The sequence below is a fragment of the Xiphophorus hellerii genome, chromosome 15 (genome assembly GCF_003331165.1).
Source record: "Xiphophorus hellerii strain 12219 chromosome 15, Xiphophorus_hellerii-4.1, whole genome shotgun sequence".
Classification (NCBI taxonomy): Eukaryota; Metazoa; Chordata; class Actinopteri; order Cyprinodontiformes; family Poeciliidae; genus Xiphophorus; species Xiphophorus hellerii.
In genome coordinates, this window is record NC_045686.1 from 5,064,125 (window position 1) to 5,091,768 (window position 27,644).

Below are 27,644 nucleotides of genomic sequence, written 5' to 3' on the forward strand. Positions count from 1 at the left end.
GATGAGCCGGAAGCTTCGGTTGGATGATGCAGCTGGGGCTAAAAGAGTCTTCCAGTTTGAATTTGCGCCTAGGCTTCATGTCACCAGTTTGTTCAGTGAGTGGGCGGGGCTTAGGTGATGTCATAAATATCATCAAGGTCTTACATATCCAGTTTGGTGCAAATCGGACGATGCGAGTGTGATTTAGAGCCAACTGGATGCAAACGGCGAAGGATTGGAATTCGCCAATCTGCCAGGCCCAGTTTGGTAAAATAAGTGACTTCCTTTTGGAAGGGGGCGGGGCTAAAGTGATGTCACCATCTGACTATGTGAATGTGATGATTGCTGGTCTGTTATGACACAGGAAGTGAGATGAAGCTGGGAGTTGGCGCGAGAACATCTTGGTGTTTTATGGCGAATGGTCAGATTTTGAAGCTTGGCCACGCCCACATGCTTTCATGAAGCAAAAAAAAAAAAAAGCAGTGGGAGGAGTTTGCTCAGATCTGTGTGCAAAAGAGATAAAATAGTGACTTTGATCCAAAATGGCCAACTTCCTGTGGAAGTTACACATATATCCAATTTCATTGCTGTTGATCAAAGGATGGGTTGGGGTTGATTTTTAAAAAAATTGTAGGGGGATGAATTATTCCACACGAACTAAATATTAGGATTAGGACTGATCATATCGAATGTGGAGCAGATCGACTGAAACATTTAGAGCCAGACGTATGAACACAGGGGCGGGGATGTGATGATGTCAGCATATAGCCACATAGTAACATCCAGTATACAACATGGATGACTCAGATTAAGGCTGGTGTAATTCAGCCATTGTTGTGAAAGTTACAGCATTTCCTTTGATTTGGTGAGCATGCCAAGTTCGCAATTTGGCCACTCTCCCTAGACATGGCCAAAAACTCAAGATTTTGATAACTTTTAATCCCTCATTTCTTAACTGCATATTGAAAGAGGCTGAAGCCAATAGCTCAAAACCATTGGAGGAAGACTCCAAAGTTTGAGTTGTGTAAATGTGAAAAGAGGCTGAAATGACCCAAAACAGCAACCTCCCTGTAGATTTCAGATACTTTGCTTACTTGATTTTTGGAGCATCCGCCTACATAACCAGTTTCAAATTCCTAGGATGTACTATTTTTATCTGTTTACACGTTGAGCAGTTTGACCACACCCACTTTTGATTCCATTAAAAACTTTTAATGCGAGGGACAAATGTGGTGAAAATTGGTGTTTTCAGATATGCTCAGGTTCCTGAATTAGTGTTTTTGAATGGAAAAGCAAAAACTGAGCAACAATTAACACAGATAATGAAGTTTGTTTTTGTTTTCTCTTTTAATCCTTTTTAAGTCTAACATATTGTGGCTGAACTGTGCTTGAGAATAAAAGTAATTTTCATGTTAGTCAAGTTTGGCATTTATAGACCTCCATGGCAAGATCAGAGCTTCTCACACAAATATCTTCATGTAAGAAAAGATGTGCTGGTTCTGCTGGGACCGTCAACCGAGCGGCGAATTGTGGACATGTAGATATCGGAGGTGACCCTGGATGAGTGGCGCGGGGCGATGTACCTCTTACCCGCACACCACAGGTCATGGAAGATCCTCCTGAAGTGGTTCCTGAAGTTCACTCCGATGAAGGCGTACAGCAGCGGGTTCAGGCAGCAGTGCAGGTAGGCGACCATCTGCAGCACAGACATCGCCGTACGCAGTGAAGACTCAGCGTGACAATCACGATGTTCGAAATAACTGACGGTGTCATACAACAGGGCCAGGTTGTAAGGCAAGTGGCAGACGATGAAGACCAGCATCACCACCATCACCACTCGGACCGCTTTGTGTCGCTTGTAGTTTTTAGCTTTCTGCAGGGTGATGATGACTGAAGTGTAGCAGAAGATCATGATGAGCAGCGGCAGGAAGAAGCCAATGGCCAGTTGGGTGCTGGGAACAGTAACCTTCACTATGCTAGCAGTGTTGATGTCATCAAATTTCCACTCACAGACGTACTGTGGATCTGTTGTCTCTTCCTGTTCGGTGCTGTTGAACCAGGTGATTTCATTATGTGATGGTTCGTACCAATGGTAGAAATGGAAAGTGGGAACAGACACCAGTAAGGCAAAGATCCAGATCAGGAAACAGACAATGTGGCTGCTTGACATCGAGCGTAACCCGAAGCTCCGGCGAGCCTGGACGATGGCGATGTAGCGGTCGGTGCTGACGCAGGCTAACATTAGCATGCCGCTGTACAGGTTGACGCTGTAGGAACCACGCAGCAGCTTACAGGCCACCTGCCCCATCGGCCAAGAGTACAGCTCGTTGTAGACGATGAAAGGTAGAGCCAGCACGAACAGCAGGTCAGCGATGGCCACATTGAGCAGGTAGACGTCAGTCATGGATTTGGTTCTCTTGTAGAGGGCATAGGTGAGGATGACCAGGCTGTTCCCCACCAAGCCCAGGATGCAGATGATGGAGTGAATGTAAGGACCAGCCACAAAGCTGTCACTGTTAGAACACGGTCCATAATCAGAATGGTCGTAATAATAGTCGTCTGTGTAATTATCTGAGGAGTTCATCTTGTTTTGCTGTAATAAAAGCCAAAGAGAAAGTTAATTAAAATATGTTACAATTAAGGCATTTGTTACTTCAAGGCTGTAGTTCTCTAATTGTTTAGAATGCATCAATTTGTTTCTGTTTGTGTTTTAAGTGCCTTAAAGTGACATTTCTTATGACTTTAAGAATGTTTCACTGATTTCACCAAACAGGTTCTCAGTCCAGTTTTAGAAAACTTCAGGATGAAGGACGGATGTTTCCAACAGTTTGAACAAAAAGCTAAACAACATTCACTGACTGGCTGTTTCTCTGTCCGTATGTAGATGTGTTCATAATCATCTCTTCACACAGCCTGCCTTTTCTCACAAGAGGAAGGAAAAACACAAACCATATTATACGCAAATACTCACATGAATGTCAGAGGAAGTTAAAATGACCTTTAAATAAGTAAATATGTTTACTCAAAATCAAGTTTCCTTAGAAGGTCCATTCAGAGATTAGGAAAAACATTTTAACAGTAACAATTGGGTAATAAACTGATTACATATTCACTGCAAGATTTTTACAATTTCTTACTTTGTTGTCTTTTACATTTTTCTAAAATTCTCATGCTGAAGAAACAGTTTCCAATCAATTAAACTTTATCTGTAGATAACTTTCAATAGAAATGGCTTAAGTGCACTGTCCTGGTTAAAACAGGCAGACAGGAAAAAAAACACAAAGCAGGAGTTAACTTTTTACATCAACTGTACAAAGGGAAAAGACAAATGCTTCCTTACATTCCCTGCTGTGCTTTTCCTGAACTGATTGGTCATTTTACTGTTTTCACAATTAAACGTATATTAAATATGGCGTAGAATATAGTTAAATTATTTCATTCCCATGTGTTATTTCCTGGAGTGACACATCACCACATACTGGGTGAATAAAACATTTTGACAAAATCTGAGATTCTACTTTGTGACCATAATATGTATTGGTCTTAAATACAATCTACAATATAATCACTGAACCGTGAAACAATAAGATGAACCAAAGCTGCAGGATCAATAGAAGATCTCTGCATTCATCCACAGTCATTCAAACCAAACATCTTTTCAGTTTCCATAAGAGTAATGGGAACAAAATCTTTAAAACAACTGAGATTTTACTCAATCATCTAAACATCCAGCTTCAAACTAAAAACTAATCTGCAGCGTTTCTCTCAGCAGTAGCTGTTCAATCTGGATTCTCACCTTCTGAGGCTGATTGACAGACAGTTTCCTCCTGGTTGTGGTGAATTAAAGCTCAGACTAAAGAAGCCGATCCTTTCCAAGTCAGAGCTGCTTTCTGTGCAAATGCCTTTTTGTTGCTTCGGTGTCTAAAAAACAAAATCACTCAGAGGAATATTAGGAACTATCTGACCTGTAACAACTGTTGTTCCACTTTAGCTTTTTAAAGGTCATTTTAAAGTTCCTCAGTACTTACTCTGAATTTCATTTTTATATTTATATCAATATTTGCATATATAATTGTCTGCGTTCCTCCTTCCTCATGCGAACTGGAAGAGAAGGTTACAAAAACACAACAGAGTAACAGACAGAGGCTAGCTGGTCATCAGTGAAGGTTGGCTTCAAATCAGGAACTTATTTTGTTTAAATTCTTGTTCAGCATCTGTGAAAACATCAATCCATCATTGTAAAGTTTTCCAAACCATAACTGGTTCCAGTCCTAAAATGGTGCTTGTACTGGGCCAGTTCTAAGGACCCATTTGGACTTCAAGTTAAAACAGTGAAAAGTTTTAAAGAGGCAGCAATATGCATTTTCCAGGCACATGATGTTAATTCCTAGCACTATCACGTAACTGTTTCCTTCAGTTGTGATAAAATTTCTCCATACACAAAAAGTAATTTATAAAATTGACCTGTAAATGGTTGCCATGGGAGATTAAATGATTTCTCAAACACGCATGAAAGAATTAAAACAACACTCCAGGTATGTTTTTAATGAAATAATAACATCATAATGTGATGCAAAACTCCAGGAAGTCAAAGGTAAAATGATTAATGTTTTATTTGTTTAATATTTCTGCTTCTATTCTGCTGCATTTTCTCCTCATTACTCATCTTCAGCTGTGCTTTATTGCTAAGTGAAGGTCCAACTTCTTCAGAACAACTTAAAGGGAATGAACTCAATCTCACCCCCCAGTGGACAACTGCGGAACTACATGCACAAACATAATGGCAAACGGAAAGTGACAGGAAACAGAACGTACAGCTTCCTCTTTCAAAGCAAATCATGAACACATAACACAAAAAGGTTAGTATGAGAACATTATCCAACATATTCAAATCAACTGATCAGAAATAATTAGGGTTTAATGATACATATATCTCAGTTTAATTAACCAAACAATAAGAATTGATTCCACAATATAAAAATTACATTTATGAAAGAAAAGGAAAAAGATTTCTACCTCACATTTGATCAACAAAGCAATTCAAAGTGTTTCACATGAAAAACTAAAATAAAAATAAAAAACAGACAATTAACTTTACACTGCAGTGACAAACCCAATGCTTAAAAAGAAACAACAATCTAGACAAATTGCTTTAAAGTAAACCTACCAACCTTCCATTCATCAGCAAAATCATTTAAAAAGCTGCTTCAACAGTTAAACAGGTTTAGTGACCTGAACCTGTAGAGACACATAAAGACAATTACAAAACCAGCCTTCTATCGCCTGCAGAACATTTCCAGGGAGGATTTTCTGGGTGTTTCCTTATTAATTTACTGGTTGTTCATCAGTATTGATTTTATCTCCTCATAGTTATTTATCGCTTTGTGACAACATGCTTTAAAAATAAAATTAATAACATTTAAGAACTAATGAACACAAAAAGATCTTGAGAAGTTTATCCATCCATTTATCTTTAGTTAAATTGATTGCTGCAACATGGTTCAAGTGTTTACACCATAAAAACATAATGCAGAAACCAATTATAAAACAGCAATTAACATGATTTTTTTTGTCAATTGCCATCATCAAAATCATCAAGAAAATAGATTAGAAGATTTGGAGAACTTTGAAAGGTTAAGATACAGATAGACTCCTACCTGAAAAGTGAAATTTAATTGAAAGTGCTTGAACAAATTCTTATTTTAAGGGTGTGAATCTGACTACAGAGGATCATGACGTATTTATTGGGTTTCCAGGTAAAAACTGCAGGATTTATGTCACAAATTTTGTTAAATTGCCTCAGGGCAGTTCAGGCTACAATGTAGTAGCTCAGCACCATTAGCGTGTGAATGTGTGTGTGAACGGGTGAATGGGTGAATGTAGTGTGAAGCGCTTTGGAGTCATCTAGATAAAGTATTATACAAAAACAGGCCATGTACATAAACAGTCTAATGTTTCCTTTTCAGAGGGTGGTGGACACTTCCTCTAAAAACTCTGACCTATCAGAAACATCTTCCGGTATTTTTAGATCAGTCCAGAAAAATATGATGACATTTTGATGTCTTGTGTAAATGTATTCAAAACAGAGATGTTTATTCCTTTACACATCGCTATGCCTCAAGCAGAAACCATTTTCATCAGCAGCCAAGATTCTTATGGAAATTAAGCAACAATAAACACAATGAGACCTCAGGAGTTTGTAATGTTTTGATTTTTCTTTTGAATAATTTCTAACATCTTAGATTTGTGGTCAGATTTTGCTTTGGAGATCTGCAGATCTCAATCAGAGCTCCTGAGACAATTAGCTTCACATGCTAAAAGACGTACTGTCTTCATTGGTCCCATCAATGGAGAGGCGGCGCGGGGCGATGTACCTCTGACCCAAACAGCACAGGTTCTGGATGATCCTCCTGAAGTGGTTCCTGAAGTTCACTCCGATGAAGGCGTACAGCAGCGGGTTCAGGCAGCAGTGCAGGTAGGCGACGGTCTGCAGCACAGATATCGCCGTCTGCAGCAAGTCCTCCTCGTCACAATCGCTGTATTCGAACAAATTGACTGTCTTATACAACAAGGCCAGGTTGTAAGGCAGGTGACAGACAATGAACACCAACGCCACCACCATCACCACTCGGACCGCTTTGTGTCGCTGGAAGTTTTTAGCTTTCTGCAGGGTGATGATGACTGAAGTGTAACAAAATATCATGATGAATAGCGGCAGGAAGAAGCCAATGGCCAGTTGGGTCCTAGGAACAGCAACCTTCACTATGCTAGCAATGTTGCTGTCATCAAATTTCCACTCACAGACGTACTGTGGATCTGTTGTCTCTTCCTGTTCGGTGATGTTGAACCAGGTGATCTCATAATGTGTTGGTTCGTACCAATGGTAGAAATAGAAAGTGGGAAGAGACACCAGTAAGGCAAAGATCCAGATCAGGAAACAGATAATGAGACTGTTTGACACCGAACATAACCCGAAGCTTCGGCGAGCCTGGACGATGGCGATGTAGCGGTCGGTGCTGATACAGGCTAACATTAGCATGCCGCTGTACAGGTTGACGCTGTAGGAACCACGCAGCAGCTTACAGGCCACCTGCCCCATCGGCCAAGAGTACAGCTCGTTGTAGACGATGAAAGGTAGAGCCAGCACGAACAGCAGGTCAGCGATGGCCACATTGAGCAGGTAGACGTCAGTCATGGATTTGGTTCTCTTGTAGAGGGCATAGGTGAGGATGACCAGGCTGTTCCCCACCAAGCCCAGGATGCAGATGATGGAGTGAATGTAAGGACCAACCACAATGTTCAAACTGTTGTTGTCACTGTTAGAACACGGTTCATAATCAGGGTAATTGTCATAATATTCATAGGGAGGAGCAGTGGAGTCACTGGAGATGTTCATCTTGTTTTGCTGTAATAAAAGCCAAGAAAATATTTATCAAAATATGTCAAAATGACAAAAGAAAGAAAACGATTTTAAACAAAAATGCTTTTATGGTCATAAAGAACCAGCAGGTGGCGATAATGTTGACATTAAGACAAGTTGAAATATTGAGAAGGAAAACATTCAAAGCACCGTGAGGCTTTCTTTCTTTTTAATTCTACTTAGTTGTGCAACTAATATGTAGAATTGGTGATTAATTTTTGCAGTTCAGAAAATAAGATTTATTAATGAACATTATACAAAATACATTGGTATTAACATTGTAATAGAGGAATATTTTGAATAAAACTTTTAATATAAAGTTTTCCAACAAGTCTGAATCTTCTACATTGAAAATAAAACATATAAAAGCTGGAGCTGCCAGAGGGAGGAGGTATAATAAATAGCTCTGACTCCACAGGGTTCAGTTTTGGAGTCAGTTCACTTGACTATATGTGTAAAGTGCAAAATTTCGAGTAAGGGATGGGGACGACGCACAGGCATATTTATCATTCCTATTTGGTAAGAAGCTGATAAACTCTCATTTTGTAGTGAACTATCAGTCAGTCAAACTTTATTTGCAGGTAACTTTTCGTACAAATGACAGAAACACATACGATACTATTGGTAAAAATCCTCAATTAAAACATGAAGCAGGAGTGTGTAAACATTTTAGATTAACTTTATTTCCAAAGAAAAATGCTTTCTTTCCTTTTCCTCTTCTTTGACTCAACTGATTTGAGCTTCATTTTACTTATTTCTCACATCTAAACATGAATATTAAGTCAAATTATTTCATTTCCTTGTATTATTTCCTGGAGTGATAGAGCACCATGACTGGGTGAGAATATAATTAAACAATAAGCAACAATAACATGAAACAAAGCTGCTAATCTAGTAGAAGAGCTCTACATTCCTCCACAGTCATTCTAACAAAAAATCTTTTCACTCTCATTTCACAATTTAAAATAATTAAGATTTCATAAAATCATATAAACAGTTAAATATTTCTGTTATCAGTCTTTGTTAAATCAGGATTCTCACCTTCTGAAGCTGATTTACAGACAGTTTCCTCCTTCCTGTATTGAATAAAAGTTCAGGCAGAAAGCCGACGGGTTCAAAGTCAGAGTTACTTTCTGTGTCAAAATGATTCGACTGCTGCTAAATATTCCTGTTGCTTCAGCATTTAATTAAACACAAACCCTCAGAGGGACTTGAGGAACTGAGCAAAAACTCTCCAGTCGTTCTGCTTTAGTGAATCAACTTTATTTCTACAGCACATTTCAAAACCACGATGAAAGCCAAAGTCCTTTACACTAAAAGAGAAATACGTAAGAAACATAAAACCTATGAAATGTACACAAACAATTTCTATGTTCCCCTCTGATACACTGAGTTTTATTTTTACATTCATGTAACTATTTGCATATTTTATGGTCTATATTCCAAACAGTTCACTAAATCTGTATCTTTGTCTTGTTAGAAACAGTTTTTACCTCTCAGGTTTTCTGAGTGTCTGTTTTTTGTCAAATGTGATTTTAAAAAACGTCCATACCTCACCTGAACACTAGAGGGCTCCTCACCGCACCGTCTCTACACAAAACATTTGCACTCATGTCTGAAGAAAGATAAGTGTTCAAATAATGGTGTATGTTGGATTTTTTTTTATTTCCTGCATAATGTGCATTGTATGTTTTGCAGCTTTAAGTAAACATAAGTTTAACCCTCTATGGCATGGCGTTGCCCTCAGGCAACAAACCACATAGCTGTACCTCACATTGCTCCTTTATTTTATTTTTTGGGGGGCATGATTTTTGACATATTTTTGTCCAAAAAATAGTTCTTTTATGAATATAGTTTTTGTTTGATTTGTATTTCATTTCTCATAATCAGTGTAGACAATCTTGGTGTTCTAGACCAATGTTACCCTGAGGCAACAAACCCAAATCTGGTTCCAGGAGGTGTCAGAGTCCGATTTTATGATTGACATGTAATTAGGGACCACCAAGCTCCCAAAGAATGCAGGAAAATATTTCTTCCCCACAAAAATAAAAAGTCATGCCATAGAGGGTTAAGGAGAACTGGGAACACCAACCCCCATCTGAAACTGGATTTTGGACTTCCTCTCAGAGACCACAGGTTGTGACGGGAAGAAGATTTCTGCTGAGCTCACAGGCAGCACAAGACTGTAGCCTCAGTCTTAAACTCTTCACATCATACACACAAAACTGTACTTTTACACAAGGGAACAATATTTTCATTAAGTACAATGACGATATGACTATACTTAGCTGCATTAAAGGAAAGGTCATCAGTCCATCAGAGGGAAATCCAGAGACAGACAGGATAAACCACCATGTACACGCACACCCACACCCACCCACACACACACACATACAAAATCAGGTTTATGTGTATTAAACAGACTCTTTTTTTTTGCATTTATGGGGTTAATGGACCAATAGAAACCTTTCTACGTTTTTAGATTTTTGTCAAAATTAGCAGGACACCTCTCCTGTCCTGTTAATTCAAGATGTCCTTCTAGTGTTGTGTGTATTCTGACAAAATGTCCTGCTAAATCACATGTACCAATGCACACACACACACACATGCACACCCCCACAACCCATACACTCAGGTAGCTGGAACATAAACTCCACGCAGAAAAACTCCAGGCTGGGATTCAAACCAGGATCTTCTTACTGCAACGTAACAATCTTTTCAACTGGGCATCAGAAATATCTTACGGTTATTTTAGTCAGCTCAGAAAAACATCTTTAAAATAAAACATCTTATTTCTTCATATCCTGTCCAAATGTATCCGTAACAGAGACGTTGTAAGTCAGGTTAGTTTTTCCATCTGATCAACTGAATGTAAACATTTACAGAGTCGTCTGTCTGGAAATCTATTCTTATTTCTCCTTAACAACTTCTCAACTCTTTTAGACAAAAAACATTTTTTTCAGCTGGTTTTCAGTAAAATTTTAAGTACTGGTACCTAGAGTCATAATTATGCCTATAGGTGACGGTCTGCAGCACTGACATCGCCATGTGCAGAGAGTCCTCCTCGTCACAATCGATGTGTTTGAACAAATGGACAGTCTTATACAATCATACAATACACAGTACTGTATTGTCAACAGTAGCCAGTATTCTTATGGAGAATGAGCAACAATCAGCTCAACATAACAAAACTTATGGATATTGTCATGTTTTTTTTTCTTTCGAAATCATCATGCTGGTGGTAAAAGTCCAGTTTGAATATTAAAATGTCATGAAGTGGTGGATGAGGTGGTGAGGCAGACTCAGCAGACCCAGGTACAATGAATGAAGATGATTTAATGGTGAGAACAACTCGAAAAACAGTTCGAAGCACAATCCAAATTGAGTCCAAACAGCCAGGCAACTGGAGAACCGAATGGACACAGTGCGGACAGCTCACACATATGACAAGGACCCGACAGAGAAGCAAAGACACAGGTGACATTAAATACACAGGAGGAAATCAGGGAACGAGACACACCTGGGAACAATCAAGGGGAGGACAGGACAACACGGAGACTCAGAAGACAAAGAAACTCAAAATAAACACAGAAAAACAGAGATCACAACATTAAAAACCTGAATGTCTCAATCAGATCTTCTGAGATCAACATCTTCACATGATTAAAGATGAACAGTTTTCAGCAGAACCATCCACTGAATGGTGAACTGTGGACATGCAGATATCTGAGGTGATCCGGCGCGGGTCGATGTACCTCTGACCCAAACAGCACAAGTTCTGGAAGATCCTCCTGAAGTGGTTCCTGAACTTCACCCCGATGAAGGTATACAGCAGCGGGTTCAGGCAGCAGTGCAGGTAGGCGACGGTCTGCAGCACAGACATCGCCGTGTGCAGTGAGTCCTCCTCGTCACAATCGCTGTGTTTGAACAAATTGACTGTCTTATACAACAGGGCCAGGTTGTAAGGCAGGTGGCAGATGATGAAGACCAACACCACCACCATCACCACTCGGACCGCTTTGTGTCGCTGGAAGTTTTTAGCTTTCTGCAGGGTGATGATGATTGAAGTGTAGCAGAAGATCATGATGAATAGCGGCAGGAAGAAGCCAATGGCCAGTTGGGTGCTGGGAACAGTAACCTTCACTTTGCTAGCAGTGTTGCTGTCATCAAATTTCCACTCACAGACGTACTGTGGATCTGTTGGCTCTTCCTGTTCGGTGATGTTGAACCAGGTGATCTCATTATGTGTTGGTTCGTACCAATTGTAGAAATGGAAAGTGGGAACAGACACCAGTAAGGCAAAGATCCAGATCAGGAAACAGATAATGCGACTGTTTGACACCGAACGTAACCTGAAGCTCCGGCGAGCCTGGACGATGGCGATGTAGCGGTCGGTGCTGATGCAGGCTAACATTAGCATGCTGCTGTACAGGTTGACGCTGTAGGAACCACGCAGCAGCTTACAGGCCACCTGCCCCATCGGCCAAGAGTACAGCTCGTTGTAGACGATGAAAGGTAGAGCCAGCACGAACAGCAGGTCAGCGATGGCCACATTGAGCAGGTAGACGTCAGTCATGGATTTGGTTCTCTTGTAGAGGGCATAGGTGAGGATGACCAGGCTGTTCCCCACCAAGCCCAGGATGCAGATGATGGAGTGAATGTAAGGACCAACCACAAAGTTCAAACTGTTGTTGTTACTGAAAGAACACGGTTCATAATCAAAGTAATTTTCATCATATTCATAAGGAGGAGTAGTGGAGTCATTGGAGATGTTCATCTTGTTTTGCTGTAATAAAAGTTAAAGAGAAACTTTATTAAAATATGTGACAAAAGCAGCGATTCACAAAAAATGTTTCATTGCTCATGAAAATCCAGCAGGTGGCGGTAATGTTGACATTAAAGACGAATTGAAATATTGTGGATGAAAAACATTGAGTGAGAAATTTGTTTTTGTTGTTTCAATTTTTTATATCAGTTAATCTATATATATGTTTCACTTACTGATAAAGTTGATGAAATAAATGTGATTTCCAATAACATTATTATTGATTAGATGGTTCATATGGTTCTCGTTTAAAAAAAGTCTCTTAAAGGTTTAGTTTAATGAGGAAGGAGAAACACAAAAATGAAACTAAAGAAAAGTTAGTTAATTAAAAAGATTTTTAAATAAATACACTTCTTTATAAAACTTTTTACGTAGTTTAAAAACTGATAAAGTACTTATTGCAATATTTTTATACCTTCTATCTTCAACGTCCTAAACTGGAAATTCAGATTATTTTAAACAAGAAATTCTGGAGTAACAAACAAATGACAGTAACACATACTGTGGAGGTTTATGCAAGTTAGCAACAGATAGCAGGTAAAACAGAAGCATTAAACAGGAGAGTGTAAAGTTTGTAGTATTTCCTCTTTTCCTAGAAATAAATATACTAGTTGATGTCATGAAGAAAATGAATAGCAGCTTCTGATGTGTTAAAATGATAACCTTTGTTTGAATTCAGCATGTTTACAAAGTAAACCTGAGCAACAAGCTGCATGTTTGATGGGAACACAGGGCTGCTTATCACTACCATTGATTGATTGATTGATTATCACAACATAATTATCTGTTTTAAAGCCAACATTCACTGATGGCATAGAAGTTGTCTTTTCATAACCATTTCTCACAGACAGCCTGCCTTCTTCACATCAGGAAGGAGGACTGCAGATTATAATAAATGCACATATCAAACATTTATCTGCAGAGAACTTTTCATGCAATGACAGAAACACATACTCTAGTTCTTTACACAGGTTATAAAAACCCAGGGAACACCTGAGGGAGGATTGTGTAAACATGTTAGATTGTCTGATTGCAGATGAATCCAGTTTACAGAAACTTTCTGAACCATCAGACACATGAAGATCATCTGTAAAATCATCTTCTGCCTCCTTACGTCTCTGTTCCCTCAGCAGAACTTTACTTATTTACTAGAACTAAACATGTGTTGAATAGAAAGTTACTAAGTTATTTTCTGTCCTGGATTTGTCATGATGGGTTTAAGGTTTCTAGCCCACATGCAGAAAACAAGACAGGAGAGTTGAAATCAGTTTAAGTGATTTATTAAGATTACACAATTATCAGAAAGTGTCAAGGTGGTCTGGTCCAGGGAATCAACGGTAACGGGCAGCAGTGGTTCACTGCGAGGGGAAAGAGCAGACTGGTGAGTTCAGGGGTCGTGGGAACATGGAAATCTCAGATAAAACACAGGTTGTTCTTACTTGTGGTGGTTGGATTTGAATCGTGGAAGGTAACTGAGTATGTCCAGGGTCTCGGTCTCTTAGTGGGTCCAGGAACAACGGAGGAGTGCGGCGGAGGACGGACAGGTGGGCTCCGGTGCAACGGAGACACAGAGGAGTGGTTCGACCGCCAGCCGTGGGGTCCAGGAGATACTTGTAAACAACGGAGAGGTGAGTCTGGGAACTCGGGCAACCAGTGGGTACTTTCCACGGCGTCACGAGGGCGGTTCTGAAACCAGGAAACTGCCAGGATCTAATCAGCGGGTCCAGAGTGTCAAAGGTAGTGATGTTACGTGATGTGCCGAGGCTTCGAGGCGTGTGTGGAGTAATGGGGGGGCGTTTCCGTAAAGGCGTTTCTGAGGTCTGAGGCCAGGGTCCAGACTTTATCTTTACACCCTTCTTGCTCCAGAATGTGTCTGGCCCCTCGGCACTGCAGAACAGGACATTACCTGTCCGGATAACTACAAGAAAATTTACAAGAAACAGAAACATAAAATACAGGGGACCTAATTCAAACATCAGACTGATCCCCTGCCTAAAGGAACCTCAGACTGAAGATTTCTTGGCCTCCAAGTCACTTAAACTAGCTCTTTTAAATACCAGATCTCTCTGTGCTAAAGCTCTATTAATTAAAGCAACAGATGCACTAAACAGTTTTACTGGGTATCAGAATATTTATGAACCTGAGATTATTATGAATGTTTAATATTTAACTGACATATCAAACTTTACTAAGTTTCTTATGTTGCTGATGGAGTAATTTAATGACTGACTGACCAGTTTGACCAGTTTGTTCTGTTCAGACAGTGAAGTTAATTAATTCTTTTCAAACAGTAAAATTTGATTTTAAATTTTTGCTTTAGCAGGCGATTCAAAGTTCTTCACATGATAAAAACAGAACAATAAGCTTCATGTTGCTGTGGCAACAAAAATACCTGGATGAGTTTCTCCAGGTGTTTATATTTAATATATTAATATTCAATATTAATATATTAAACTGTATTTTAGTCGTTTAATCCTGAAAATGTTCTTCAGAAGGCCGACTTTGTAACCGTCTTTATGTGACTGAAGTTCAGATCTGATCTCCAGTTTGAAGCTGTAATAACTGAAGCTTTGTTTTGTTTCTGTTGGCCCTGATTTGTTTCCAGGATCTGTTTAGTGCGTAGTGCAGAGTATCGTCTGCATAGTTCTGATGTTTGAGCCGTTGGAGCAAACAGACGGTGAACAGCAGGAACCAGGATGAACCCTGAGGTTCTCCATGTCACCTGCTCTGATGAGGAACTTTAACCAGTTAAAACTGTTGGTGATGCTGTGATGAGGTCCAACAGAACCAGAACCAGAACCAGCGCTGTGGTTCTTCCACTGTCTGGATTTATTTAGAAACCAGACCAAACTCTTTTTGCCGTTTGTCACTTCGAATCACCTAAATTATTTGTATTTGCAAAATACCAAACAAACTTAGCATCAACATTTTTTAGATTTTTTTTGTAACTTTCCTCAAATAAAGTGAATAAAGTTAAAGATTAACAATCTGGTTCACCGATAAACATTTTGACTTTCAGTTTTATGATTGAAATCATTTTTATTCCTGTTTGAATAATCAGATGTTCAACTGTTGGATGTCCATTTACAATATTTCTCAGAGATTTCAGGCACCATGCATTTGGAAAAGATCAGTATTTGTGTCATTTTAAGTGTTTTATTTTAAAACAGTCATTGATTCATGTTGGTCAGGATGGAGAATAAAGATCAGAGGACTAAATCAGTCACGTATAAAAATGAACAAATCTCAACTGTTTCCTTTTTCTTATCTGCAGTGAAGCATGGAGGCCTCGTCCTTCATCCATGCAGGTTTTAATGCCTCTGAAAGGGAAGAACTTCCTGAGCCCTGCAGCTTCAGCAGCAGCAACAGCGTGAAAACTGGCTGCTCAGCTCCTACATCTACTCCATCATCTGCATCCTGGGCTTCGTGGGGAACGTCGTAATAATCATCACTCTGACATTTAAGACCAAACACAAGCTGGAAACACACCAGGTCTTCCAGCTCAACCTGGCCATCACCAACCTGCTGTTCACCGTGGCGCTGGCCTTCCTGATCTACAACGAGCTGCTGCCAGGCGACCTGCAAGCTGCTGCAGGGATCCTACCTGTACAGCGGCATGCTGCTGGTCGCTGGGATGAGCGTGTTACACTTGGTCATCGTCATCAGTCCTCTGTGCTATCAGAACAGCCACATAGGGACAAGACACACCTCCATCATCTGTGTGTCCATCTGGGTCTTTGCCCTGCTGCTTTCTGTCCCCACCTTCTACTTCTACCAACTGTACGAGCCGACAAGTGAAACCATCCACATGCTGGAGGGAGAAAAACAGAACAACTCCTCAGCGTCTCCGTGGTTCGTCTGTGAGTTTCAGTTTGAAGACCACGACTTGTCCCGGATCGTGACGGTGGCGGTTCCTAGCGTCCAAATGGCCGTCGGCTTCTTCCTGCCTCTGCTCATCATCATCTTCTGTTACACCTCCATCATCATCAAACTACTGACCAACAAGTTCAACCCAACTGACAGCAAATCCCCAAAAGAAGCGGGCCAGGCTGCAGACCCCAGAGACCAGCGAGGGAAGGCGGTGCAGACGGTGACGGGGATCATGCTGGTGTTTGTGTCCTGCCACCTGCCCTACAACCTCACCCTGCTGTACGACACCAGCACCATCTTCCAGCTCAGGGGTCTCAAACTCCAGGCCTCGAGGGCCGCAGTCCTGCAACTTTTAGATGTGCCTCTGCTGCTCCACACCTGAACAGAATAATTAGGTCATTATCAAGGCTGGGAGAACTGATCTACACAAGGAGGAGATAATTAAGCCGTTTCATTCCAGTGTTTTGTACCTGTGGCACATCTAAAAACTGCAGGACTGCGGCCCTCGAGGACTGGAGTTTGAGACCCCTGTTCCAGCTGATGGCCTGTGAAGAGGCTGACCGCTGGCAGACCGCCCTGTCCGTTACAGAGTTCATCGCCTACCTGCAGTGCTGCCTGAACCCGGTGCTGTACGGCTTCATAGGTCAGAACTTCAGGCAGAAGTTCAGGGAGACCTTCTGCTCAACCAACACGGCACAAAACGGACACAATTTCAATCAGTTCTCTCTAAAATGGACCAAATCCAGCAGCTTTTACAAACCTAAAGATGTTCAGGCAGCAGAGCAGCTCAATACTTTGATCTGAGTAAAGTATGAATATTGTTGACTTTAATTTAGACTTTTAGATGCACTATGACCCGGATTATTGTGAAGGTTTTGTTATCTAACCAGGGAAATAATTTAAACCTTTGTTGTGAATTCACTTGTTAATCCCAGTTTGGATGTTTTAACAATGAACATTTTTAATCCAAAATCCTAAAAACCAGATTAAAGTTGATTAAATCTCAGCTGTTTGAAGGTTTTGCTCCTGCAGGAGTTTTACAAACAGCTGACCATCAAGACCTGCTGTTCAGGATTTTCAGCCTGCAGTTACAGAGAAACTCACGTTTCAAAGTCTCACAATGTTTTATACTTATTACACGTTTTAGCTTTAGATAATGAAACATTTGCCTTAATCTACTAGTTTTACTCAGGGAACATCAAGGAACTATTCACAAATCAAGACTCACTCTGGAGACCACACACATGCTGGACACAGACGGTTTAGACTTTTCCCTTTGGATCGGCGCCACAGACATTTTCTGCCTCAGTGATCAACATGATGATCCTCTAATGGAACGTTTCCACTATTATAACCTACCAGGAAAAATGTTTTGTTTTGTTTTTACCTCCTCTGAAGGAGGATATTTATATCCGATGTCCGTCCGTCCGTCTGTTCGCTCCGTCTTGGTTAATAAAGCCGGTTCTGAAGCGACCTGAGGTGAACTGAGACTCAGACGGTGAAGGGAGGAAACGACCTGCAGCTGTTTGAATTATTAATCTCATTGATGTTTGTCTATAATCCTGCTGGGATTGAGCTCACAGCCTGGAGGCGTCTGGAAAACTCAGATCAATTATGGATGAGAAACATCGTGGGAACAACAGGGAAAGAAATGATTTCAACCAAACTGTTAACCTGAAGACTGAAGCAAAAACAATCCGTTTAATAAAATCCTTTTCAATATTTCAGTATTGATTTATAAGTGAAGGCAGAGGAGGAGTGGTTATGTGGAGCAGCTGCGAGGCGTCAGTAGCTGCTCCACTGCCCTTCATGTTTTAGATGCTTTCTGCCTGATGTGAATCCATCCTGATGGCGAGTCGCCAACATTTCTTTCACTTTATACTTTAGACACCAAACAGCCTGAGAAAAACTTTTATCAGATTAATACGGACATTTTAGGTCAAACATTCGAGTTTTATCTTTACGCTGTGGAACCGAAACATTTTGTTTCTTTCAGCTAAAGATTCAGATTTTTTTCATAATTCTCACATTTGATGTCAGAAAATTAAAATCAAAATTCTGACAAAAAAGTCAGTATTTGGATATGAAACTCAGAATAAATTATATTCTATTTGATCCTATTCTATCCTATTGAAGTTAGAACCATGAGAAAAATGCAGAATATTTTTTTAGCTCCTCTAATCGTCGTTTGTAAAGTTATTGAGGTTTAAAATGAATCCAGTGTCTGAAGTTCCCTGGAGAAAAAGATCCGATTCCAGAGAAACGTGTGAAAACATCAAACTGCAGAACGGAGATGATTTATGTTTTTATGTTTGTCGCTCACTTTTCCTCCTGGCAGGCAGCCGGCGTGCCTCACAGGCTCCGGCACGCCCGGCCCAAAGAACCGGCCCAAACAACCGGTCCAAACAAAGAACCGGTCCAAACAACCGGCCCAAACAAAGAACCGGTCCAAACAAAGAACTGGTCCAAACAACCGGCCCAAAGAACCGGCCCAAACAACCGGTCCAAACAAAGAACCGGTCCAAACAAAGAACCGGTCCAAACAAAGAACCGGCCCAAACAACCGGTTCAAACAAACAACCGGTCCAACAAAGAACCGGTCCAAACAAAGAACCGGCCCAAACAACCGGTTCAAACAAACAACCGGTCCAAACAAACAACCGGCCCAAACAACCAGTCCAAACAAAGAACCGGTCCAAACAACCGGTCCAAACAAAGAACCGGTCCAAACAAACGGCCCAAACAACCGGTCCAAAGAACCGGTCCAAACAAACAACCGGCCCAAAGAACTGGTCCAAACAACCGGTTCAAACAACCGGTTCAAACAAACAACTGGTCCAAACAAAGAACCGGTCCAAATAACCGGCCCAAACAAACAACCGGTCCAAACAAAGAACCGGTCCAAACACTGGGAATGCAGAACACGAGGCTCACTTCTCTAGAATTAAGGCGTATTGAACAGGAAGCAGTGAAATGTTCTGGTAAACGTTCTGAGAAGCAACATTCATTTATCTGTGAAGCTGAAAACGTTTTCAATAAAATATCTGGAGTTTATTAAAAGCAGATTATAAAAGACAAAGAAACAATAAATGAGGCAGATTAATGAGGTTTAATAAACAGCCTGAAGGAGGAAAACTTTCCACTGATTGTCTAAATTACGTTATTAATGTTGGAGTTTGTTTCCTACAGAAACTAAAACATAAAAACCTTCAGAAAGTTTCATCAGCCCAGGATCCTGGAGACACGGAAACATTTTGCTTTCAAAATTATTACCAATAAATCAAAACCTTCTTCCAATCGTCTTCAGGAACAACACAGTTTTCATCTTTTAAAAACACATTTTTATGATCTCTAGACTTTGTTTTCAATTCACTACAACTCAAAGAAAAATTATTTTCTTTCTCTGTAGAGTCAGAAAGGATTTATTTGTCTCTAATGGGGAGAAACTTTAAACCTGTTGCCGTGGTAACTCAGATTTTCTCAGCCCGGTTCCTCCAGGCGACGGGTTAAACGTCCTCAGTTCTTCTGCGATTCTCTTTTGTTTGTTCTTTCATTACCATCTGCACCATTAACACGCCTCATCCTTTAAATGGATTCTAAAGGTTTTAATTGGTTTTTAATTGTCTTTATAACTGGAGTTTGTTTGTTTGACATGGAGTTTTAACGTCCAGCGTTTCCAGCTCATCTTAATCACGTTGCAGCAAATAAAGCAGCGAATTTTGGTCCCAACAATCAGCAGTGATTTGTCTCCATTAAAACGTGATTAAAACAAATGATCCAGACTCGTTAATAAGCTGGCCAGCTTTATTTGATGTTTTTGTTTCTCTGAATTAATTTTCAATTAACTCTTGGAAGTATTAAGTCCATCTATTATGTTAATGAGCTGCAGCTCAGAAATCTGCAGGAAAAGGAAATTAAATGATCGTAACGAGTTTCTGTCGTTTCAGATGATGGATGGATGGAACGGCGGCACGTTAAAGATTATAATTATAAAATTTATATTCTGTTTATTTTTCTCATCCAGTCCAGAGCGAACAGTGGATTACAGCGCCATCTGTCTTCACAAAGAGTCACTGCAGATGATTTTCTTCATGTTTGTTCAACTAAATGTGTCTTGGATTAATAATTATACATTATAAACTTTGGAAAACCCAGTGGACCAGAACCAGAACCAGAACCAGTACCAGAAGATAATATGGTACCAGATTCTCTGGACTTAAACCAACATGGATTCTGGTTCTTTCTGCTTTTCAGAATCTGAAAACCAAACTTTCATCTGGAGAGAAAACTGAGAGAAACCGTCTGGTTCTGGTTCTGGTTCTGGTCCTGGTTCTGGTCCTGGTCCTGGTCCTGGCTCTGGTTCTGGTTCTGATTCTGGTCCTGGTCCTGGTCCTGGTCCTGGTTCTGGTTCTGGTTCTGGTCCTGGTCCTGGTTCTGGTTCTGGTTCTGATCCTGGTTCTGGTCCTGGCTCTTCTATTTTTTAATCTCTCCTAAGTTTGCGTTTATACATCCTGACTTTTACTGCACTTTTTTTCTTCCACTCAACTTTCTATGACTCTACAGGAACAAGTTAAGGCAGCGCTGTTACTCCTGATTTTATTTCATCTTAAGAAGTTTCTGAGAAATTAAAGATAAAATATTTATTCATTTAAATCATGACAACAATAAAACTGATTTCTAACAGAAAGTTTCTCGCTTTGTTTTTTACCACGACCTCAGATTAATAAATATATTCAACCAATGTCAAAGTTCTTTAAAATGCTGGGATACAAACCATCATCAGAACCGGTTCTGATCATTTAGCACCAATGTTGGGTCACAGCTTTGGAAAAATAATCAGTTTTGTGCTGAAAAACTGTTTGTTTGTAGATTAGATGAAAATAAAGACATTTTCCCAGATGTTGGTCCTGCACAGCAGCAGCAGACGGTTCCTCAGCGCCGTGAGAAACAAGACGGAGGTCAACAGAGGTCACGGTTTCCATGGTGATTAATTCAGGTGACAAACACTAATGAACAGCAGAAACAAAGAAACTGTGAGGCGAATTATTGTCACCCAGGAGGACGAAGGAGACAAACGACACCATTAAAGCATGTTTCATCCTGGTTGCCATGGCGACTGAGAGGAAAACATTCAGTTTGATTCAAAGAGGAAACAGACAAAAATATCACAGCAAAACATCTTAAAATATGTTTTTAATTTCATTTCAAAGCATAAACAGTTCAATTCCTCACTCATCTTTTTCAGAAAAAACTATAACCTGTCAAAAAAAAAATCACTTTTTAGTAATTAAATTTAAACTTTTATGCATATTTTATCCTTTAGAAAGAAGGAAGAACTGCATTAAGCCCGACATAAATGAACATAAATACGATTACACAGCAGGAGAGCCTTGATTCTCTTCAGAGGCTTTAACTAGACCCTTCTCTCCACATGTCCAAGTGTTGCTGAGGTTTTATGTAAATCGTTATAAGTCGTTACACAAGGCCCGGTTCTCCGGACATCCCATAATATTTCTGCCTTAGATCACTGAGTCTTTATTTATTTCTGTCCACAGAGAGATGATCTAACATGTAAAAACTGAATATTAATATTAATATTAATGTCCAGGTCTAGAAGCAGACCCGCAGCATGATGCAACCTCCACCGTGTTCAGCAGAATAGAGGCTGTTTCTATTCTTTACTGACATCAATTTATAACAAACTTCAAGACCTTCTGATTTCTTCCTTCCTTGTTTCAACAAACCCTAAAACATGAATATTATGCTTTTATTTTGGAAAACTTCAGTCTACTGATGAAGATATTTTTACAAAAAATCCAAAGTGCTTTTAAAAAAAACTTTTGATTTTTTTAAAAATGCTGGAATAAACAGCATCACCTCTGAGCATGCTAGTTTCCTGTCTGCTAGTTTCCTGTCTGCTAGTTTCCTTTAGAACGTTTATTCTGCTAGTTTCCTTTCTGCTAGTTTCTGTCAAGAAAATCCGAGCTCATCCCACTTCCCCATGCTGGAGATTTTAGTTTAACAGTAATAATAAATAAAGTTATCTTTAAAATGAATCACTCAAGTGACATCTAGGCCCAACAGTAGACTTAGGTGTCAATAAAATAAATCTGGTTGTGTGTGTTGTTTTTGTCTCCAGCAAACTTTGCTTTAATTTTACTTTTTTCTATCTAATCATAAGAAATCATAGTCAGACAGAGAGAGTCATTAAACAGGAAAAGCAGGTTTCCTGGAAAAAGAGGAAGTAAGTTTCCAGCCTGCAGATTTATAAAAATAGCTGAGACTATTTCTTATTTTAAAGCATGAAAGTTTAAAGAATTAAATCTAAACATTTTGAGTAATTTGATAAGATTCAAAGTAAAATACTTATATTAATATTGGTTTACTTGTAATAATATTTACACGAACATTTGTGGGAACACTTACAAGAAAAACAAGTAACTGTAACTTTAGTATTAAATAATTAGAATCATGGATTATTCTTGGTTTCTTTTCAGAAGAACATCTGTAATAACTCACATTAGGATTATAATAAGTATAATTAATAAGTTATGGTTATAAAATCATAAATGAATGATAAATCAGAGAAGCTGAAGAAAATAAATGTGATATAAGTTATGGTTATAAAATTATAAATGAATGCTAGATCAGAGAAGCTAAAGAAAATAAATGTGATATAAATGTGATTTTGACATTGAACTTGAAATGGTGTAAAAAGGTGTAACTGCAATTAAACATCACTGATATGTTGGAGGTAGAGAGTAGGTGAAAGGTGAACGGTTAAGGGAAAAAGGGGAACTAACAGGAGAGCAGAGATGATCAACGCCTTATTTAGAGAAAAGGTGAAAGACAATGGACAGGAGGTTGAGCAACTCTGAGACATTAGCACAGACATCAGGACATAATGTCTGAAGGACAGTGATGGATGTGAGGTCATCTGTCTAAGCAGACAGCCAATGAAAACGCACCAAAGGGTGGATAAACCCTATAAAAGGTGGGTGCAAAAGAGGAACCTTTCGTTGGATCCTCCGGGCAGCTTCGAGCCAAGATCGAGATGGACAAAGAACTCTGCAGCTGAAGAAGAGCCGGGGCCACGGAGCCGAAGACTGTCCTTCTCATGGAGACCAACCGGTCAGGCCCACAACCTGTGGCTTCAAATCGCACTTCTCTCATCGGCTGGGTTCAGACCCCAAAGACAAAGATGAAGACAAAGACAAAGGCAAAGACAAAGAAGAAGAACTGGTGCCTTTTTTCCTGCCAGCACCAAGTCCTGTGTGACCTCAGCATCCATGCGGAGAGGAAGCTCATCGGACCTACAGAGATCCCTGCCTTCGCCGATCAACTTCTTCCTCCTGCTGCAACACCTTCTTCATCATCAAGCCAGGTCTGGGGTTCGAAACACCAAACTCCGTCCGTCTCTCTCAAAGGTTCCCTTTTTTTTAGTTCTTAGTATCAGCAGTAGGGAAAGACAGACTAGATGATTGATTTTACTTATTTGATTATTTCTGCTACTGAATTAAGCTGTACTGACCCTTGCAAAAATGCCTTACTAATAAAATATTTAGCATAAAGAAAATCTAAAAGATGTTGTGGACATTCAGTTAATGAGTCACCTTAAAGTTCTTTGATGGTTGTAAAATAGCTGTGATGTTTGATTCTGGAGAGGAAAAAGTTTAAAATGTTTTTAGGTTGCTGGTAGCCCAAATTTAAAACGTCATCCTTGGGACTCGCCCGAGTCACTAAAACCTACCTGGTTCAATAACAAATGCAAGTTGTAAAATAGAGAACGAGCGACCGTTAACAGGTGTGCTCTGTGAAACTAGTTGGCTGTAGGCTGCTCAGTCTGGCTAATTCACAGGGGGAAGAAGGGTGGGACACCTGGATGTAGGCCGTCAGAAAACCAGGCGAATCGTTTCTCGAAACCAGCTTAAACAGAGTTTACTTCAGTCCTGGACAGGGTAAATCCCGGCAGATTTAGGAAACTCAATTAACCCGTTAGAAGGAGAGCTGGTATCACATCTCCCCTCTCAGAAGAGGAAGCAGAGAGTGAGACAGTAGAGACAGAAGGGGGGGGGGGGGGGGGGGGGGGGGGGGGGTTGCGCAACAACAAGTGGCGCCCAACGTGGGGCCCAGTCCAACGGAGTAGGAGGGCCCTATGCCAAGTCAGTAAAAACAGATGTGAGGATCTGAATAGCTCACTTGGTTTGTTAACTCTTAGGGAATAGAGTTAATGGTGACTGATAAGGCCGTCAGTCACAACCCTTGCAGTAACTGTATGGCATACAGGTGAGGGAAAGCTTCTACTGAGGATAAATGACCGGATCCAGACAGTGAAGCTAGTAGCCAACATAGTCTAGACCCATCCCTGCTCGAAGGCTAAAGAGAGGCTTTGGGGGATAGACAACTCGAACCGACAGAGAGACGGAGTGATGGATGATCACTTCGAGGAGGAAAATCTGGGGAAGAAACCGGAGGAAGCCGGCCGTCCAGATCGTTTGGAAAATGAGGAGAACTCAACAGAACTGCATCAGCTTTCTGCACAGCTACCCAGGGCACCCAGGGCAGCGGATGGAAGGTTTGTTCATCAAGAGCACAGTCCCATGGGGTTCAGTCTGCATGGATGTAGCAGAGCCAATGGGGACAACAGGAAAGAGAGGTGAGAAGTACCTCTTGGTGCTGATGGACACAGTGACAACTGCTAGAAGAGCAGGTCTTCCCCTGCAGAGGAACTCCGTTCACGTCACAGAAAGCAGGGAGGCGAAGACACTTCTCCTTTTTGCTCAGAAGGAAAAGGGAAGTTGCAGCTCGAAGTGTCACTGAAAACAGGGCAGAGAGTTTGGATTAAAGCTCAAGATCGGCCTGCAGCTACGGGGATCAAGCTGAGATTCAACGCCCGAGATTTTGTAAAGCAAGTACTGAACTTCAACACAGTACTACTGATGAAGAAAGGGGTCCATGAGGAAGCAGTGCTCAAGCCAGTTCTTAGCTACAGCAAACCAGAACATTACGAGAAGATGGCCAGAGAATCAAGCACCATGCCATCCTACAGTAGACTGGCCACTATTACGGGAAGGTTGCCGTTCAAAGAACAACTTCAAGGCATTGGACTGGGAGGGCCGTGAAGAAATTGGACTATGCTAAAGAAGAACTCCTGTCACGACCTGATGGATTAAAATGGAAAAGGATTATGATTACGGATAAAGCGTCATGATGCTTATGCTTTTTGCTTTGCTCTGCTGAACAGCCAGAATTTTTTTTTTTTTGAAGCCTTCTGTCTCAGCCCATCTTCCCTAAAGAACCATCCCACATCCTGAAGAATCGACAGTTCATCCAGCGAAGGTCCCTGTAGAAGACTCAGAGCGATCCAAGTTTTCTTCGACATTCATCACCTCATGGGGGAAATCAAAACTCCAAGGAGGGGGTGTCAAGAGAAGTGGAGTTTTGATGACTACACTGAGCCCTCTGTGACAACTGAGGATGAAGAATCTGCATCTTCACATCCCAGACGAACATCTTCTCTTTCCAGGGGATGAGGACGGCGAACTGCAGGAGGGTGATGGACTCCCAGCATGTGAAAGGTCTGACCTCGTGGAGGGGGTGTCAAGAAAATCCGAGCTCATCCCACTTCCCCATGCTGGAGATTTTAGTTTAACAGTAATAATAAATAAAGTTATCTTTAAAATGAATCACTCAAGTGACATCAAGGCCCAACAGTAGACTTAAGTGTCAATAAAATAAATCTGGTTGTGTGTGTTGTTTTTGTCTCATGCAAACTTTGCTTTAATTCTACTTTTTTCTATCTAATCATAAGAAATCATAGTCAGTCAGAGAGAGTCATTAAACAGGAAAAGCAGGTTTCCTGGAAAAAGAGGAAGTAAGTTTCCAGCCTGCAGATTTATAAAAATAGCTGAGACTATTCCTTAGTTTAAAGCATGAATGTTAAAGAAGAAAATCTAAACATTTTGAGTAATTTGATAAGATTCAAAGTAAAATATTTATATTAATATTGGTTTACTTATAATAATATTTACAGTTACATTTGTGGGAACACTTACAAGAAAAACAAGTAACTGTAACTTTGGTATTAAATAATTAGAATCATGGATTATTCTTGGTTTCTTTTCAGAAGAACATCTGTAATAACTCACATTAGGATTATAATAAGTATAATTAATAAGTTATGGTTATAAAATCATAAATGAATGATAAATCAGAGAAGCTGAAGAAAATAAATGTGATATAAGTTATGGTTATAAAATTATAAATGAATGCTAGATCAGAGAAGCTAAAGAAAATAAATGTGATATAAATGTGATTTTGACATTGAACTTGAAATGGTGTAAAAAGGTGTAACTGCAATTAAACATCACTGATATGTTGGAGGTAGAGAGTAGGTGAAAGGTGAACGGTTAAGGGAAAAAGGGGAACTAACAGGAGAGCAGAGATGATCAACGCCTTATTTAGAGAAAAGGTGAAAGACAATGGACAGGAGGTTGAGCAACTCTGAGACATTAGCACAGACATCAGGACATAATGTCTGAAGGACAGTGATGGATGTGAGGTCATCTGTCTAAGCAGACAGCCAATGAAAACGCACCAAAGGGTGGATAAACCCTATAAAAGGTGGGTGCAAAAGAGAAACCTTTCGTTGGATCCTCCGGGCAGCTTCGAGCCAAGATCGAGATGGACAAAGAACTCTGCAGCTGAAGAAGAGCCGGGGCCACGGAGCCGAAGACTGTCCTTCTCATGGAGACCAACCCGTCTGGCCCACAACCTGTGGCTTCAAATCGCACTTCTCTCATCGGCTGGGTTCAGACCCCAAAGACAAAGATGAAGACAAAGACAAAGGCAAAGACAAAGAAGAAGAACTGGTGCCTTTTTTCCTGCCAGCACCAAGTCCTGTGTGACCTCACCATCCATGCGGAGAAGAAGCTCATCGGACCTACAGAGATCCCTGCCTTCGCCGATCAACTTCTTCCTCCTGCTGCAACACCTTCTTCATCATCAAGCCAGGTCTGGGGTTCGAAACACCAAACTCCGTCCGTCTCTCTCAAAGGTTCCCTTTTTTTTAGTTCTCAGTATCAGCAGTAGGGAAAGACAGACTAGATGATTGATTTTACTTATTTGATTATTTCTGCTACTGAATTAAGCTGTACTGACCCTTGCAAAAATGCTTTACTAATAAAATATTTAGCATAAAGAAAATCTAAAAGATGTTGTGGACATTCAGTTAATGAGTCACCTTAAAGTTCTTTGATGGTTGTAAAATAGCTGTGATGTTTGATTCTGGAGAGGAAAAAGTTTAAAATGTTTTTAGGTTGCTGGTAGCCCAAATTTAAAACGTCATCCTTGGGACTCGCCCGAGTCACTAAAACCTACCTGGTTCAATAACAAATGCAAGTTGTAAAATAGAGAACGAGCGACCGTTAACGGGTGTGCTCTGTGAAACTAGTTGGCTGTAGGCTGCTCAGTCTGGCTAATTCACAGGGGGAAGAAGGGTGGGACACCTGGATGTAGGCCGTCAGAAAACCAGGCGAATCGTTTCTCGAA

General features: G+C 40.4%; 2 protein-coding genes and 1 pseudogene across 5 annotated transcripts; 1 reads left to right on the top strand and 2 right to left on the bottom strand.

The window, feature by feature from the left end:
* Positions 1 to 27,608, bottom strand: LOC116734532 (C-C chemokine receptor type 6-like). Of its 4 annotated transcripts, none has more exons than XM_032585997.1 (3): positions 27,602 to 27,608; positions 12,060 to 12,185; positions 1 to 2,467 (listed from the first exon to the last, which is right to left on the bottom strand). In XM_032585997.1, the coding sequence occupies exons 2-3, from the start codon at positions 12,174 to 12,176 to the stop codon at positions 1,454 to 1,456; spliced, it is 1,131 nt and encodes a 376-aa protein (XP_032441888.1). In that variant the 5' UTR covers positions 12,177 to 12,185; positions 27,602 to 27,608; the 3' UTR covers positions 1 to 1,453. The 4 variants fall into 4 exon arrangements, 3 of the variants coding, with proteins under 3 accessions (XP_032441888.1, XP_032441889.1, XP_032441890.1); XM_032585998.1 differs by lacking the exon at positions 27,602 to 27,608 and adding an exon at positions 13,664 to 14,033; XM_032585999.1 differs by lacking the exons at positions 12,060 to 12,185; positions 27,602 to 27,608 and adding an exon at positions 3,776 to 3,973 and having other exon boundaries at positions 1 to 2,572.
* On the bottom strand, positions 4,509 to 8,596 carry LOC116734534 (C-C chemokine receptor type 6-like). The gene is made up of 2 exons (XM_032586000.1): positions 8,441 to 8,596; positions 4,509 to 7,384 (listed from the first exon to the last, which is right to left on the bottom strand). Exon 2 carries the CDS (start codon positions 7,373 to 7,375, stop codon positions 6,287 to 6,289), a length of 1,089 nt encoding a protein of 362 aa, XP_032441891.1. The 5' UTR covers positions 7,376 to 7,384; positions 8,441 to 8,596; the 3' UTR covers positions 4,509 to 6,286.
* Positions 15,353 to 17,014, top strand: LOC116734535 (C-C chemokine receptor type 6-like; annotated as a pseudogene).
* Positions 27,609 to 27,644: the final 36 nt, after the last annotated feature.